The following is an 18,662-nucleotide window of genomic DNA, read 5'->3' on the forward strand; positions in this document are numbered from 1 at the left end:
TGAAAACGTAGCCTGTAGCAGATAATAAAAAAAAGAAAATCTCAAGCTAAACACTTAAAATCTGGTAAAAAATATAAAATTCATTTTAAAACCAGTAATTAGAGCTCAGGCAACCTTAAAAAGAAACAGAAAAGTGGAACTGAAAAATAATATATATTTTTATGTGTAAAAACAAACAAACAAACAAACAAACAGACCTACCATCCACACAACAACAACAACATGCTGAAGTCTTTTCTATTATTGATACTTACACCACCAGTGGCAACTTTTTCTTTATTGTTTGTGAGTATTTTCCACTGATCAAAAGAAGAACTGCAAACAAGAAACACACTGTCAAATCTTGTGAATCATACAAAGAGTACATCCATTTATGTCTAAGCAGAAATATATACTATGAAATCTTGTAATTCTTTTCTTATGGAGATATGGAACTGCCCTCTGATGTTCTATTTTTCTGTTAGAATAACTTTATGGTCAGAAGACAGTACTAGGTATGGCCTTTTAATTTCTTGTATTATTACAGGTAGATAAAATTCAGCTTGCCCTGACTGACTCTGCAGCTAGAAATGTAAGATTGTCCTTTTCTGAGGCATGCAACTATGGTACAACTTGGGTCTCAGTCCTTGTCTGGGCCAAGGAATAGGTCTTACTATTTGCCTTATCCATTTCTACTACTTCTGGACCAAGGTGGTTAGGCTTAAGTGACCTGCATTGTCTGAATTTGCTAGGTAGAGCCTGTTCTACTGCAGGGAACGTAGCACTATCCTCTGCCACTGGAGATGTGCCACTATAGTGCATTACAAATTAATCAAGGAGTTTGTCCCCTTACTTGAGAGATCAGAAGTTTTCTTAAAGGTGGAAAAAAATAATGCTACAGGGGAAAAACAAAGAATATTAGTGGCTTGTTAATACATCAGGAAGTCAAGCTGCTGCCAGGGAACTGTGGGTGCAACGACATCAGAAACTTCTGAAACTCCCCTTCACTCCCACTTAATACGCTTTGGTTCACAGAGAGAAGCAGCCCACGAACCAGATCCCTTGAACTCATGTACATTAGTATATGTAATAATAACATAATCTAGTACATTAACTATACTTCTTTTGTATACAACTAAACCAGAAGATGAGCTCCAGATACGTACTATGCAGCCAACTGCTAAAGGCATTCAGTCTTAACCCATGTTTACACAGCAGAGTATCACCACAGCCTTCAGTATAAGCACTTAGGGTTGCTCTGGCATTGCATCAAATAGGCAATGGCTACTGCTTTTTTACACTTACTGTTTGAGTTTCTGCAATTCTCTTTGTTTCAGACTTCTCTCTAGTTGGCACTCTTCTTTTGAAGAAATCACTATAACAGCAAAAAAAAAAACAGAAAAATATTTTCAGTCATTATACCATGAGTGGATGGGTACAGTGAAAGAACTTAGAAATAAAAAGTAGACAAAGTGATGAACAGGCGCATTTTAAGTTATGAATTGTCTAAGTCACTTTAGTCTTGATACAGCTACTACACTAGACAGAGACATTTATGACCAAATACTAGAACAGCAACACAAAGTAAATCTTCTCCCCAATGTGGAAGAAGTTGGAAAGCATATTAATATATATATATATATATTTTGCAATATTATGTATTGAGTGTACGTGGCAAGGTTTCGGTAACTGTGGGGCTGAAGAGGTGGCCTCTGTGAGCAGAGCCCAGCAGCTGCCCCATGTCAGACCAGGGCCAGCTACAGCCAGCTCCTAAAGGGACCCACCGCTGGCGAGAGCTGAGCCGGGGAATGACGCTGGTTGGGCCTCTGGGAGAGCAGATTGAAGAAGGGAAAAAAACTGCTGAGACACAGCAGTTGAGAGAGAAGTGAGAAGCAGCCCTGCAGACCCCGAGGTCAGTGCAGGAGGAGGACAAGAGGTGCTCCCTGCACGCAGCAGCAGTTCCCCTGCGGCCTGTGGAGAGGCCCCCGGTGGAGCAGGTGGATGTGGCCTGGAGGAGGCTGTGGCCCATGGAGAGGAACCCACGTAGGAGCAGGGGGTCTGGGGGGAGCTGCCGCCCGTGGGGGACCCATGCTGGAGCAGTTTGCTCCTGGGGGATGGACCCCGTGGTAAGGACCCAGGTGAGAGCAGTTCTTGAAGAGCTGCTGCCTGTGGGCAGCTCCTGCAGGATCAGTTCGGGAAGGATGGCATCCCATGGGAGGGACCCCACGTGGAGCAGAGGCAGAGAGTGACCAAGAAGGAGCGGCGGAAACGAAGCGTCAGGGACTGACTGCAGCCCCCATTCCCCATTCCCCTGCGCTGCTCGGGGGGTAGGAAGTAGAAGAGGGTGGATTGGGGGGAAGGTGTTTTTAGTTTGGTTTTAGTTTCTCACTGCTCTAGTCTGCTAGTGAAAGGCAATAACTTACATTAATCTCCCTTATGCTGAGTCTGTTTTTCCTGTGACTATAATTGTTGAGTGATCTTCCTGTCCTTATCTCAACCCTTGACCCCTTTCCATCATATTTTCTCCCTCTTTTCTTTGAGGAGGCAGAGTGAGAGAGCAGTTGTGGTGGAGTTCAGCTGCGTAGCAGGGTAAAACCACCACACACTATAGTTTGCTTGACTGTATGAAAGGAGGAACTCAGAGTTAACAGTACTTAAGAAATACTGTCTAAACCTTCAGAAAGGAAGTGCTATTCTGTATTTTCTGCTATGGTATCTTCACTGAAGCAGAAGCAACTATACTAGCAGAGAAACTTTGCAGAGTCCCTTTGGAATTCTGTTCTTACTGAAAATACTATTTTATAACTCCCTACAAATATTAATGCTAGTGTTTATCTCAAAATATTCATGCATCTTAGTCGGAAAACCGAACTCTCTGTTCTTTGTGTGTTAACAAAACGAAACAACACTTTTTCAAGAACGGATTTTTTTTTCTTTTTCATACCTAATGTAATTTAAGTCAACAGCCCTTTTAAGACACAGTTATATGATCTCTACATCCATCTATCCTGCTGCATGTACCTCTGTTGTATAATTTTGTATCACAACACACCGTATATTGTTTCTCCTCCTTGTAACCTTGGCTCCCCTTCCCTTGAGTCTTTACTCATCCTTCATGAATAATGCATGTTTCCTCACACCATCAGCCCTACAGCTAACCTAAGACTACCCTTTTACAAATGTGTGGTTCTGTTTTTCCCCTCCTCCCCATCAACCCCCAGCTTCTGAGAGCATTTGAGACTGCTTGCTTCAGTGTAGGGCCTGAATTAAGCCCACCTAACTGTGCTGTGCGCTACAAACTCAAATTAGAGTTGCTACGCTAAATGGAAAGCAGCACTATAACCATCTGCAGGCACTTATCTGTTAAGAGTCCTCTTCTGTGTTATGTGGAGAGATGCATTCTCTCAAAATTAAATATTCACAATTCATCTCCTTCTAAAGTACGTGACGAAATCAAGTCAAACAGACTGCATTGAATATGTACCTATTTTCCACAGCTCAATAAAGAGCACATATGGAACAGATGAGGTACAGAAGTGAGTCCCAATCCAAGCAGATAGTTTGTAGGTATGCTTTTTCAAGGTACTATGTCATTTTTGTTTAGTTTGCTGGAAGTATCTTTTTAGAGTACAAACAGATTCATTTATTTTTTATCCTACAAATGGACAGTGTTCTCCTATGCCTTCTGCCATGATTACAGCAGTCTAAGGTGAAGGAAATGGGAAGCATCCAATATAAAGGATATACTTGAAGAATTTGAAATCTCCATTAGTTATTTATTGAATAATAAAACCTTAACAGAATCAAGTAACTTTCCAAGGTAATCCATCGGTACATAGATTAGAAAACAGCTGCATAAGGCAGCTTGGTAATACATACTTTAGTTGAAAGAGTAAAGCATTTGATGTCAGGGCACTAAAGCCTAAATTTTATTTTAGTTTATAATCAAAACGTAGATGGGAATACTCTATATTTCCCAGAAACTGTAAGGAAGGGACGGAGGAATATTTTAGGAAGCTTGAATGAAAAGGAAAAATACTAAATAAACACAGTACACAAGTTTTCTCACCTTCCTTTGGGGTTGTCTCTTCACTTCTATTCTCTGCACCAAAGACGTGAATAAGCTCAACAAAATTAGCCTTCTTTGATATGAGTTCCTGGTAGGTCCCCATTTCACTTATTTTGCCCTCTTCCATCACTATTATAAGATCAGCATGAGGCAGGAGCATTAGGTTGTGTGTCACCAATACACGAGTCTGAAATACAGCATTTTCTATTTCACCATATAAAATCAAAGCATGTATTAAGAGTAGGCATTTTATTATGGTAGCTGGAATGATCGGTTGGAAATTTTCTGGGATTTTGCTTATTTGTCTACTTTATTACTATTACTGTTGTTTATTGCCTACTTTATTACATTTCTCCTTAAATTGCCAACTGTAATGTCAAACTGTTTATGCTTACAGCTATTTGGTATTACTCGTACTTACCTGTTTCTTAATGTTTGTCTTCTGTTCAGGGGTGGTTTAGATTACATCATAAAGAGAAGAGGTAGATAACACAGCTGTTACATATTACAGTACAGTAGTTTAACAGTCTTACCATTAAATCTGCCTAGAAGTCTACCATTACTAGAGTTCTTTCTTCTGCCAGATACCTATCACCTACAGAGCACGTAAATTAAGAAAAGGAAGAAGGGAGAGAGGGAAGTGAAAGACATTTACTTCATAGTAAGTAAACTATTAATAATAAGCAAGTATTTCACGATAATACATGTGTTTTGCAGTCATCAGCAGGATTAATCTGCACTAACTCATAGCACTGAAGAGAGAATATTTTACCATCCATCTTGCCTTCCCACATTAACAGATGGGAGGACTTATTCCCTCTCATTCCACTTTCCCTTCGGGAATTTCCCTAGTCAACAAGAAGCCCTTCTTTCTCTAACTTATGCTGGCTATAACTTATTTATGGCAGTGAAGCATCAAGAGTGACCACAAAGGGCTCCACCCTGCCTCGTATATGCACATCACAGCACGCCTCAACAACTGCCAGCAAAGGAGAAATGACCAAGTATTATATGACTTTTTCAGACCTCAAGGTCAGGCCAACTCTCAATCTTGTCTTCTGCCTACGCTATGGCCACCTGATAGACTTCAAACTGGTAGATTCAGCTGTGCTTTTTATTTAGCCTCTTTATTCAGAATATTTTTCATCAACATATTAGGTAAGAGATGAACTTTTGCAGAATGACTGAGACATTGTGTCTGTTGCATTGTACAAAGCAGTTCATCCCCAAATTGAAAAGCAGCCTCCCTACTTTACCTTATTTTTTAAGAGGCCTGAAGGCCCAATTAACTTTTCAAAAAGATGTTTCCCAACATGTACATCTACAGCAGATAGGGGGTCATCCAGAAGATACAAGTCAGCATTGCTGTACACAGCTCTAGCAAGACTCACTCTCTGCTTCTGCCCTCCACTTATATTGATGCCCTAAGAAAAGAAAACCAAAATCCACATTTTAATACAAAATACTACAGAAGTCCAGCATATCACAGTCAATTTCATCATTGTATTTTTCAGGTAACCAAAGTAAATTTTATAATATTTATAAAAGTAGAAAAGTTAAAAGTTGTATTTTTAAGTAATTAGAGCAAAGTTTGCCCCTTGTTGATCAACTTCTCATTTCAAAATGGGCAAATACAATACACTGTGGAAAATCAATTATTCTTTACAGGCATACGGGCAATATTAATATTAATATTTACTTATATATACATGATATATCATTATATTTATATTAATATAAATATTAATTATAAATATATAAAAATAAAAAAGCAACAACTTATTATATCAATTCTGACACTTCAAATTCTCACCCTTTCTCCAATCTCTGTTTGATCTCCCTTTGGTAACTGTTCCAAATCTGGCAGTAAAGCACAAGACTCTAAAACAAGCTCATAGTATGACCTGTTTAGATTTGCGCCAAAGAGAATATTCTCCTGTAAACTGCCATTTTGAATCCAAGCTTGCTGAGCAGTGTATGCCACTGAACCCTAAATAAAAAGAATTGGAAACATTTTTACTTGGGCTTTCTGAACACCAAAAATAGCATTTTAATATACGCTTGCTATTCTAGCTTTATCTCAAAATAACGTGACATTATTTCCGTAACATGAGCATTATTAAAGTGTTAAAATTTTGACTAATAAAAAACAATCGGTTTAATATTCCTGTACAACAGCTTGCCGATAATTACTATAAGAGCACATACTTCAAATAAAACTGACAGAGCTGGGACATATATTGAGCGAAGTCTTTCAGTGAAAGATCTCGGTGACAAAAAGTGACATATTTTAAAGGTAATATTTACATGCAGCAAATTGGCTCTACATTAGGTATGTGTCAACATACAGTCTGACTGTATTTTTACCTAACTTTCTGTGGAATATATAAACCCCTAAAAATTAAGATTACAGGATAGCAATCATCACCGGTAATGCTCCTAGATCTTTTCTTACATAAGCTGTATGTCCTGTAAAAATCTATTAATTTTACAACAAATTTACAGTCTGCATACATTTTCTAGGTATGTCTTCATTATTAAATTTTACACAGCGGCTCTTTTTCCCATTTAGTTACTACTCTCAGATTCAGAACACTTCAGCTTCATTTTCTTTCCTCTTCAGTGAGAGGATACTGCACTAGATTTCCAGAGGAGCGAAGGTTCTTGTTCTACACTGATTTTCAAGGCTGATAAATGTTTTAGTGTTACCACATCCACTTGCAAACAGATTAGCTGATACCATGACTATACATTGACATTTTTTGGCTCAAGCAATAGAAATTGAAAAATATTACTGTACTCTGAAATCAGAATTTAACTTCCTCCATATCTGTAATGTATAAAAACCTTCCCTAAACTCTTTTTTTTTTTGTGATGGGGACTTTCACTGTCCTATGTAACTACAAGGTAAGTTAAACTACGGGATTTTCTATCACTGGGAAAGCCAGCACCTTACTTCTATTTCTGCCTAAAGCTACATTTTTCCCCTCTGTATCTACATCCTGCATCTTCTCTACCAATAAGCCACTGCAAGAGAGATGACTGTATTCTGCAGAGTTTATCACAGCTCTAAATAGATCGTGTCCATACAGCTGTTCACAGCCAGCAAACATTCGACGTTTAGGTTCAACATATGACTTAAACATTTCTGAGTTTTGCACTGAATTACATGTATTCTTAAATATGAGAATGGCTTTGCAATCACTTTGGTTGACACCAAATAAAAATAGTTATACAGTTAACAAAATGCCATCATGTTATTTGTCTTTGAAGATTAAAGATTCAAGAAGTTAAGTGCTGAAACTTCACTTATCAGCATTATTACAATCATAAATAGATGAAAAGATAAAATGGCACTTCCAAAAGCAATTTTGCTTAATTTATTTACTGGTGAGAGGGTCGGGTGGGGGCATGGAGGGACAGATAGATAATCTTACTCTTCTCTGAACTGTTCCTTCAAGTTTCTCCATTTCTCCAAGAACAGCAGAAAGAAAAGATGACTTTCCAGATCCAACCTGTCCCACAACAGCAACTAAAGAGCCTTCAGGAATGCTGACACTCAAGCTGGAAATATTGACAAGGAAATTAGTTACCCTCTTTGTAAATACTGCATTATGTATGGGTTGTGGTCACTGTAAGAAAGAAATACTCTATTTTAGCTTCAGGACAATGAGAAATTAGTATTTCAGTTTGCATGCCTTTTGACTATATACCCCTTCAGAAATATGCAGTAATGACTTTAAGAATAAATTTGCTGGTCTGCAGATTAAGAGGTTGTGTTTTCATCTGGTCACAATGCAATCAAATGGGAGAACGTCTAACCACACATGCGCTTACTCGTCTCAGGCCTGTAGTTTGCTTTTTACCTTGCTCTGACAATCAACAGCTAGACTTCTCATGTAGAACCTACTGTACGCAACGTGTGAAAAATATCTGAGTAAAAAAGGCTGCTCTTCATCCTCCACAAATTTTGCTGTCAAAACATGTACAATCTGATCTCATAAACTTCTGCATACATGGAGAGCCACTTGCTCTACCTGTACTCCAGCTATCTGGATCTAAGCATGTTCTAAACCGAAGGCCCTATGGTAAAATAAGCGTAGCCCCTTCAGATTAGAGTTTGAAGCACAAATAAGGTTGAGAAAGACTGTACACAGAGACTATACCAGGCTTTACTGAAGTCTACCGAAGCTAGCTTATGCCTGGATATTATACTGCAGGCTATGGTGGCTGAGATGTGGACACCCAATGCCATGTCATGGCAAGTGATCCCCTCTATCCCTGAGATGAACAGAGTAGACAGCATGGTGAGAGGGTTAGATTGGGTGGGTGGTAACCGCTTCAACTGCCCTAGTAAAATTGAACAGAGCTTATCAAGTAGGTTCTTCGTTCTACTCCAGAGCATGGTTACTCCATTTCCTTACTAACCCTGCAATGAATTCAGTGTGTAGCAGTTTAAAAATATCTGAATTTATACCTAAAAAATACCTTATTAAGAAATGACAAAAAAAGGAGCATTTTCAGGCAAGAGATACCATTGTAAGAAAAGCAAACTTTGTTTGTTTGTTCTTTCCAAAGAAAGTTAAACCTTCCTTGTGCAAACTGAAGGGTGAAGTGATAGGAGTGCTATGTTGGAGAACCATATGCTATGTGGTTCCTCTTAGAGCATGAGGGAGGCCAGGTCAGATTTGACTTTCCAGAACACAGTGATCACATGGGATACTCTACAAATAACAGCGTATGTTCTTTGTGGTGTCTCCATCATGAACTAGTCCTAATCCTGAAAATCTTTATAGATGTCACACTCTGCTAAAAGAGCTTATAAAAAATAATGAATAAATATCTTACTTTTTTAAGATTGGCAGGCCATTTTTCTCCCAGCGGAAAGAAGCACCAATAAACCCAACAGCATGATCTGTTGTAGTAAAGAAAAAAGAGCACAGTTGCTAATCTATCCCCTCAGCTGAGGTTCTTAATGATCACCCATTTAAACTAATGACCAATTAAAAATGAGTAACTGCAGCTTACTTCCACTGTAGCTTGTATTAACATCCTCAGGGTTAAGATCCTCAGCACACAGAAAGTCCTCTAAACGTCTCAGAGAAACCTTGGTCTGCAAGATGAACATACAGCATACCTGTGCTACCTAAATTCTTAAATAATACTTAAAAAAACAACAACGAAACCCTCTAGACAGTATGAAAAGACATACTCCTTGTCTTAATTAAAGATAGACAAAAATTGGTGTTCAGGGTAAATAAAGCCATAAGCAAGTGTTCACCTCCCTCTCCCCCAGGGTCTACACTGCTAAGTAACTACAAAATAACAGAGCATGCTTGACATATCCAATGTTACAATATACAGTTAATCCTTGAATGGCTGGTTCTTCTGATCAGATTGTTTTCAAAAACGTGATTTTTTTTAAAGAAGTAGTGCACAGTAACTATCTTCATAAAATAATGAAGATGAAAGACATTATTTTACTGTGAGTGCATCATGAGCTGTCCGTCACTGTACTGTGACATAAAACGAACTGAACTTACACTTTTGCTAATTTTTAAGCATGGAACTAAACCTTGGGAAAACACAAGTTTTTGATCTTATAGTACGCTGACCATAAATGAAGTCACATCAGGATGAGTATCTGTTCACACTGGTACCCATCCTTACAAAACCTGGGTTGTATAAAAGCTGTGCATAGACAAAGACAGCATACATTCATGAGCAGCTCATATAATATACATCTAATAAAGCCTTAAAAGCTAACGGTTCCCAACCCACATAATATCCCTGCTAGTACACCATTGGGGCTGAAGGTTGCTGATGGAGTGCCCTCAGCAGCTTTGCTTCTTTTTTTCTCTAATTCTTTCAGCAGTGACTAGTGAAATACAGTAATGCAGAGGCCATGCTGGGGCTCCCCTACTTGGTACCAAGGGCTCCAACATATAACAATGTTTGAGTTATTTAAAAAGGTGCGGCACAAACTGGTCCCACTTTTCTCTTCACTGGAACTGTGAAGAGGAGAAGTTGAGAGTAAAAGCAGAAGATGATTTTAGCTCACTCAAGGAAGAAAAGCCAGAAATGGAAAGCTCAGTTGCAATCAAGTATTCCACCCCATTATCATTCCAGTTAAAAAACTGTGAGGCATCCTTTAAACAGCCTTTGTGCTTCCCCTTCTGTAAAAATACTGTGCAGCTTCATCTTAGCAAAGTGTAACTTCAAATAACTGAATGACTTAATCATTCCTAGATATAGATGAAACACCACAGAAGAACAAGAAGACAGAACAAACATCAGCCTTTTACTGCCCTTAGTCAAAATATGCTTACCTGGGCCACAGCAGAGATCACAGATGGTAAATCAAACAAAGGCAGTCGCAAAATGTTAAATAAAGTAATAGATGTAAAAACTTTAGTTGCTGTTAAAACGTTCTCTTTGTCCAGATAAAAGAAAACTCCAAATGTAGCCAATGAGACCTTTTAAAATCAAAAAATGAAAAGAAGCAAAATCACATTATAAATAAAATCTATTTTTTTTTTTGCATTTCAAAGACGTGGAATTCCATTTCTGTTCACATATAAACGGGGACTTCTCTGCATTTGCTGCACTTGGGAATTATTTCATGGCTGCAATGTTGAGTGCAGAAATACTTGGTTACTGTGGTTGACCCAACTGGACATGCATGAAACTATGAAATAACTTTCCTATCTCAGGAATTGATTTCTTCATTTTGAAAACACTTAGACATGACATTTCATGCTGACATTTCAGCAAATTCACATTTTTTTTCTTTTTGCTGTCTCTATGATATTGGTCATAAAGTAAAATTATTTACTGCAGATATCTTTATTTTTACCACCTGGATTTTTTTTTTTCCAAAAATGTAATGTATAGTCATCAGAGAATAAGACGGGCTCCTACACAGCAGATACTCGAGCCTTCAGAATTACCCAGAAAAGCTTAAAGTTAAGAACCTGTCCTATGGGGTCTCATGTGCCATTTCTTGAGTTTAGGAGGAGTTTTGAACTAAAACAGAAGTCCTAAACTAGGAGTCATAAGGAAGTCCTAAATAATAAGTTGATTATTTCACTGGACTTAATTTTAACTTTGTGATTTCTTCTCACCCACTGCTTCAAGTATTTCAGTTATCAAGGTTACAAACTGGATGGCCTTAATGCTCCCTCTCACTATTCCTAAGGAATATGCATCCTCACTAATCACATATTGTGAGTTAAGCATCATAATATTCCAATCTGTGTAACTAAAGTTAACAGTGGTCATTTATCCCTAATGAAAATTTCAGTTTGATCCATTTACTTTCCAAATTTAAAGATTTAAAGATCCAAAGACATGAATGGCTTCCTGATACAATTCCACTGAAACAAAGCTGGGATGAATTCAGCTTATGGTTGTCTTTTTGTTGTTTTTGTTGTTGTGTTTTTTGTTTGTTTTGTTTTTCTTTTTCTTTTCCATTTATTTAGAGGTTCAGTATTTGAGAAGGGTTTGCTAAAAATTTCAGATTGAAAATACACTCCCTTAAAACAGGAGTATAAACAAGATAGTTATTTCTATGCAACAGAAATAGTACAATTAAAACAGTGAAATGAGATTCAGGAGACATAGATTTGATTTTCCACTTTCTAACAGAAGTCTCTAAATGCTTACTCAATCCATAACCTCTTTGTCTTGTCCCTCTCCAGTCATATAATTAACATTAGAACCTTTGACTTCAGACATATTGCATTAATAATCTTTCTAAGATACTGTGAGGCAATGTTTGTGACTGAACATTGTGAGCTACTAAAGCAACTGGAAATACAACAGACAGTCTTCCATGAATTAATATTTTTATGAAACGAACCATGAAAGGAATACATGTCAATGTTAGCATGGAGTAAGTCGTCAGATAGCCAGATGACTTCAAAACACCCACTTCATTTTCTCTAATGTTCATGACCTTTCTTTGATATGAAGGTTCCCATGCATGAAGTTTGAGGATCTAGACAAATCAAACAAAAAGAAGTATTTGAATAAAAGAAAAAAATAGCGATCATGCTTCACAAAATAAGCTTAAGCTCCAAATGTCATTTTCAAATATACAGCAACACCAAACTATAAAAATTTTAATGTTTTACAAATCAAAGTATGGGCCGAGGTAGCTGAAACTTAGGTTATTCTTATGGAAGACATGCTCCGGTCCCCCTTAATTCTACACATTTCAACATATTCCTATGCATCATAAATGATGAGTTGGTTTATTTCAGAGTTGTATAAATAACAAATAAAACTAGTCAACTTTTAAAAGTGTTTTCTTTATATACCAAAATTTTAGTCTGCTAAAGGTTTTCACACATCTACTAGCACATTTTACATTCTAATAAAAATGTAGTAGTCAAATTAATGCATCACAGATAAAGTTTTTCAAATAACATTAAACCATTAAATATATTTCAAAAAAACTTTAAGTACATTATGTTAAAATGTCCTCTTTTTAAGCTTCTATCAATATTGGCTGAAAGATTACTCACGGAACCCTAGTTTTTTAAATAACTTGTTTTCAGTCTTCACAAGTTAACAAAACCAAACCAAAACAAAAACCACACCTCATTAGTTGTGGCATTACCTTTATTCCATGTAACATTTCACTTAGTAGCTTGACTCGTTGATCTGAATATTTCATTTGACTCTTCTGGTTAAAAGACAGCAACATTTTCATTTTTCAGTGATAAAAAAAAGAAAAGAAAATATGCAGTATATTTAGGCAATCATTATCTTTTACATTACTTTTGCCTTGCTGAAAAACACACTAGCACTGCAATTATATCATTTTCAGATATATGTGTAAGTCATATAATCCATTACTTAAAATAAGGATTATTAAATACATTATAACAGTATTTTCCCCCTAAAATATATATTAAGGAGGACATTTCTTTTTTTTTCTTTTTTTTTAATTTTTTTTAATCTCTTCTCTGCTACCATTATTTCCTTCATATTGAATAAAAATCATAGAGCCATAGAATGGTTTGGGTTGGAAGAGACCTCAAAGATCACCTAGTTCTATACCGCCCCCTGCTATTGGCATGGTCACCTCCCACCAGACCAGGTTGCCCAAAGCCCCCTCCAGCCTGGCCTTGAATACCTCCAGGGATGGGGCATCCACAGCTTCTCTGGGCAGCCTGTTCCAGTACCTCACCACCTTAATTACACATAATTTCTTCCTAATATCAAATCTAACTTACCCTCTTTTAGTTTAAAGCCGTCCTTTCCTTGTCCTATCTCCTATCTCATGTCCTAGGCCTCCTTGTCCTATCACTATACTTCCTTATAAAGACACTCCCTAGCTTTCCTGTAGGTCCCTTAGGTACTAGAACGACCTAACAAGCTTCCAGTTCTCAGGGTGTTCAGGAAAACACTTCAGTACTTCTTTTCTCTCTCATATCTTAGTAGGAATCTAAGAGCATATGTACCTGCTGCATCTGCAAAAGAGGTGAGGGCTTTTCTTACTGTGATGCCTCTATACTATCACAGCCTTACAAAAAAAGTCTATGGATCTGTGAAGAATCTTCACTGCATGCTGCACTATCACAGGCAGAATAAGTCAGACAGGTATTTGCCTTTGATGGCAATGCAAACCTTAGGACTGTAGTGTTTGTTCCAGCAGACCTCGTGAAATTGTCAGTTATAGTAATAAGCAATGCAGTGCAAGAGAACCGTAGCATCAGAGAAGCAGGAAGGAAGCAGGAACACATGTAGTACCTCTGTGGGAATTCTCATAAACATAACATATTCATAACATATTCTCCTGAGGTTGAGAGAGCTGCTTAGCCTGAATAATAGAAGTGGAAGAGGGCCATAATCCTACAAAATCCCTTATTTAATAGAATTAACTCGTGTAATATGCAAAAACATAACTGCTTCTAAACTGAGTCATGTAGTAATTTTTACTAATACAAATGTATTGTTTCAGTATAATGAAAATTTAGGTATGCAATCTAAATAGTAGCTTAGCTATGAAACATACTGCTTTCTTACTAAAGTTATGGTCCCCCACTTTCCCCCCTAGTGGAAAACAGCTACAAGGTTGGGTTGTTTATTGTTTTGGTTTTAATTTTGATGTACCAATATAATTCCTATACCTGCATAATTTTAACCCTTCCTCCCCCCTTCATTTCTGCATTATGACAATTAAACCTCTCCTTACCATGCCTATTTAAATGTCTCACCTTCAGACTTTTTACTTTGGCTGCAATAAGTGCATTTATAGGTATAACCAAAAGAAGCACCGCTACACCTGCTAGGGCAGAGGGGCCGAGTTCTTTCCAAAGAAAGAAAACAGCCATGATGATCTGAAAAGGCGCTGACCACAACAGGTTGATGTTTACAGTTAGCTCCATGAGTTGCTGAACATCTGCTGACATCAGGTTCACAATTTCCCCAGTTGTATAGTTTCGTCGTGAGGAATTTGCTAAAGTTAAGGCCTGCAACCAGAAAACAGAGAGGGTAGAAGTTGCAAAAATCAACAATTTTGATGGGTTTAACTTCCCAGGAAAAGCTAAAAGAAGGGACAATAGTAAAGCAAAGCTGAGCTCAGTGAAACAAACTTGCAACTCCTCACAGTAAATAAAGATGACACCATAGCATAAAGAGAGCTCAGAAAGGCTCAGCTTTATGGCTAGCTTACTTCCCAGTGCAGGAAGCAAGAACGGCAGGCTTCACAGCAAGCACACGTAAAATACGAGTGTGGCAGGATGGCACCACATGTCCAAGTGTCTGGGGACTGATAGTTACCCAGACAGGTCACACACATACATGCTCTCTCACAGTGACTCACATTTTTCCACTGTATCACCTAGAATTCCTGCACGAAACTAGACAGTGCTGCAGCAACTCACTCCACCATCCATTCCACGTGCAAAGCACAACCTGATCTGATATTCACTGACTCTATTCAGACAGAGGACCAAGCTATCTCTGTGACCTGTAGCTGTGGAAACTTGCCAGATGACATACCCACTCTAGTTGCAGCCTCATACTATATTCCCCTGTTCATGACTTGATGTATTGACACACCCTCATACATGACATGAGAGAAAGAATTCCTCTGTTTTCCTGAGTTGCAGCTGACAAGTGAAATACTGTGTAGTGGTTCAGAAAATACCTGAAAAGGCTGTGCCGAAAGGTTTATTTGAATATCTTGAGGAAAGGTTTATTTGAATATCTTGAGGAAAAAAAGATTGTATTTTAAATTGGCAACAGAGACTAATTTACTTCAGATTGGGATTATGTCTTGTCTTCCTTAACGTTTGTTTCATTGTCAAATACTGCAGTAAAAATACCAATGTGTTGTGTTTGTAACAGAGTGAATTAAAGGCGCAGCACTGAGAAACCAGCTTCATCTCATAAGCTATACAGTGACAGTATTGTAAACATTTTAATGTTTTGTAGGTCACACACAGATACTTTCAGTATTACGTTATGAGCACCTGCCTCTCTCACAGTTAGTAATAATCTCAACTTTAATTAGAAATATTGTGGGTAATGTAAGTTATATATAGATTTACACAGCAGTTAACCTACTGCACATTCAAATCAACTCAAAATCAGTTTCACTTAAATCAAGGAGAAAAATTTCAACCTCCAGAGGAGACAAAGTGCCAAACTTTAGTTTGTTATATTCACTACTACTATGCAGTAAAAGTTGTGATTGCATACATCCTTGCTTTTTCTCTGTAATTCCAGCCTGAAATATTTTCCTATGTCATTCAGTAAATTTGGGGAAATTATCCCATAATCTTAGAATCATTTGGGTTGAAGAGGACCCATGAGAATTATCAAGTCCAACCTGCCCATGGCAGGGACATCTTTCTCTAGATCCAGTTGCTCAAAGCCCCATCCAACCCAACGTTGAACACTTCCAGTGACGGCTCATACACAAATTCCTTGGACAACCTATTCCAGTGTCTCACCACCCTCACTGTGAAAGATTTCTTCCTTATCCAAACTAAATCTAATAAAAATAGGAAGAGCTCAGTTTGTAACAGGTTGCTTAAAAAAAATTTAACTGTGAGATTGGAGCATTCGAAGAGAAACACTGTTGAAATTACAAATTATTATACAGAAACAATCATCAGAATATAAAGGCAATCTGTAAGCCTGTCACCAGTTTATAGTATCTTGGGTTTTTATCATGCTGAGAAGCTTATTTTAAATTTTTGTTTTGAAAGAAAAGCAGAATGCATTATTACCTTTTTGTATATCAGGCCAACAATGGCAGTCTTGATTTTGACTGCTGTAAGCATATTGTTACGCTGGTATAGCTGATGTAGGAGAGTTTGAGAGAGAGCTACAAAAAAAAAGGCAATAGCGTAGCCATATCCACTTCCGTATGAACTAGGGTGATTTTCACTTAGAGTTATCATTGATCTGAAAATGAAGCAAAATAAAATTTTAGATTCTGTGCACATAGTCAACATCTGACAATAGAAAGTTCACTAAACTGACATACTGGCAACTTGCTTAATTAAATCCATTTTGCATCCAGGTATGGTCGAATGTCATGAAGACAAACCACATTAAAAATAGTGTTTTATTATTTGTTAGCCTAGAAAAAACTATCAAACACTATTCTAAAAATTAATTGGCTAATGGTGACTTCACTGACAATGCAGTACAAATAAAGAATGGCACAAAAGAAAAAAAGAGCATTTTAATTAGATGTAGTCACAAAGGCTGCAACTACCAACTACAAAAGTCAGAAAGAAAATCTGAAGGAAAATTAATTTTTATGTTGGTGTTAGAAAAAGTTTATCTTAAATAACCAGCAACTGTGATATCTTCAAACAGATTTTAAGCAGGTTTGAAGTCAACAGTTTTGTTCAGCATCCCAGAATACAATATAATTTCACTGACACAGGGTTTGGAGGTTAACAATAATTCTGTTCATTATTATTTTTCTTTATAAAAGCACACAATACATTCTTTGTACTTTTGTGTTAAGCACAATATCCATCCACCTTATGGTATTAATAACATTATAAGAGAGTTACCACAATTTTCCTGGAAATGTTGGAACTGTAGACATTGTTGCACATTTAAATTTTTTGTTAAAAGTAGAGACACAAAAATATTAACAAAAAGCAGGAAAGTTAAACATCTTGGCACTTCACTTTTTTTTTTTTTTACATTTGGTTTTATGTTTAAGTATATTCAATACTTAATTAAATATTGTGGAAATGAGTTTCTATTGCTTTTATCGCAGTCTGTCAGCCAAGAAACTCCTGATCACTTTGAGTCTTCCCTCATTAGATCATTTACAGATAATCACTGAAAAAAAATATATAAATCCACAAAAAACACCTAAACCACCCCATCTTTACACATCTAAGCTGTTGCTTAATTTGGTTTTGATACTGGTAACCCTTTATTATTACTAATCATCTTTAAACATAAGGTAAAAGAGATTAACAACTTACTTCATTATTTGTGAACTCATGAAAGGCAGAATGTCAGCTGCAACTTTTAGAAATGCAACTTTAATCAATAAAAATTTAAATGTTTGCCATAGTGGCAGAATCAAAGATTGTTTATGGAAACTTGCTGTCTTTCTTTTGCACAGCATTCTTTTGAGGTAAGAAGCCTGCAAGATTACAAAAATATGTAGATAATTAACAAAGAAAATTATTTCTCCCCTCTACCCCACCTACAAATATAACATACGTAACATTGAAGTATCCATTTAAAGTCATTTTTGTACTTCTGTTCTGAAGAAGCACATTTCCTACAGTCAGGACAGAAGAAAAACTTTGCGGTAAGAAATGAACTGTGGTTTTATTTAGTCTGGCTAGAAATCTTTTAGGAAAGGATAAATATTGTTTCTAGGGTTGCCTAGAAACCCTACAAAATCAGAAAATAATTTAATCCTCAAATGATTGTCACAGGTCAAAAAACTTGTATCAGAAAGCCAGAGGAAAGCTTGAACAAAAATTGAAACGAACTTTCATTTATAGCAGACTTTTAAGAACTTTATGTCTAAGGTTGAAAAAAAAAGGTGTTAGCTGTTCTTAATTATCACTACCGTCAATCCTGCAGTAGACTTTTGGATTTCTTTCCTCCATTGCTTTTCAAAGTTAGGACACACGCTGTACGGTGAATCACTTTCATTCAGCTCAAACAGGTCATCCCTCTCCAATGGTTTTTTATAGCCTATAGATATTAGTCTGAAAAACAAACAATGAATTTAGAGAGCATGAAATACAGCAAACAAAACAAACAAATATGAACTCAAAAAGTTAAGGATATCATTTTGGGTATATAAATAAACTCCATATTCAAAATAATATATGTAATCTTATAAAGGCTACAGCCTAATACTGGAACATACTTATAGTCACTTTAAGTATACTGAAATTTACCTGAAGTAAGAAGGGCCCAAACAGGTGTGGGGTCTGGAGAACAAGTCTTACGAGGAGCGGCTGAGGGAGCTGGGATTGTTCAGCCTGGAGAAGAGGAGGCTCTGGGGAGACCTCATCGCTCTCTATAGGTACCTTAAAGGAGGCTGTAGAGAGGTGGGGGTTGGTCTATTCTCCCACGTGCCTGGTGGCAGGACAAGGGG

The 18,662-nt window shown here is 37.1% G+C and overlaps 1 protein-coding gene across 5 annotated transcripts in view; it reads right to left on the reverse strand.

Moving 5' to 3' along the window:
* Positions 1-18,662, reverse strand: part of LOC118245127 (multidrug resistance-associated protein 1-like) — a 35,700-nt gene that overhangs the window by 12,121 nt on the left and 4,917 nt on the right. For 3 of the 5 annotated variants that reach the window (XM_035540809.2, XM_035540810.2, XM_050708254.1), the window contains 15 exons: positions 18,126-18,267; positions 17,524-17,687; positions 16,297-16,474; positions 14,275-14,529; positions 12,672-12,737; positions 11,910-12,047; positions 10,378-10,524; positions 9,077-9,161; positions 8,897-8,963; positions 7,486-7,612; positions 5,862-6,038; positions 5,305-5,472; positions 4,049-4,235; positions 1,285-1,354; positions 255-315 (listed from right to left, as the gene is read on the reverse strand). In XM_035540809.2, coding sequence (XP_035396702.1) covers positions 255-315; positions 1,285-1,354; positions 4,049-4,235; positions 5,305-5,472; positions 5,862-6,038; positions 7,486-7,612; positions 8,897-8,963; positions 9,077-9,161; positions 10,378-10,524; positions 11,910-12,047; positions 12,672-12,737; positions 14,275-14,529; positions 16,297-16,474; positions 17,524-17,687; positions 18,126-18,267 — 2,032 coding nt within the window. Of the gene's footprint in view, positions 1-254; positions 316-1,284; positions 1,355-4,048; positions 4,236-5,304; positions 5,473-5,861; positions 6,039-7,485; positions 7,613-8,896; positions 8,964-9,076; positions 9,162-10,377; positions 10,525-11,909; positions 12,048-12,671; positions 12,738-14,274; positions 14,530-16,296; positions 16,475-17,523; positions 17,688-18,125; positions 18,268-18,462; positions 18,607-18,662 lie in introns of those variants that run through there. The other 2 variants (XM_035540811.2, XM_050708255.1) reach the window with 2 other exon arrangements.

This window comes from Cygnus atratus, chromosome 1 (genome assembly GCF_013377495.2).
Source record: "Cygnus atratus isolate AKBS03 ecotype Queensland, Australia chromosome 1, CAtr_DNAZoo_HiC_assembly, whole genome shotgun sequence".
NCBI classification, from domain to species: domain Eukaryota; kingdom Metazoa; phylum Chordata; class Aves; order Anseriformes; family Anatidae; genus Cygnus; species Cygnus atratus.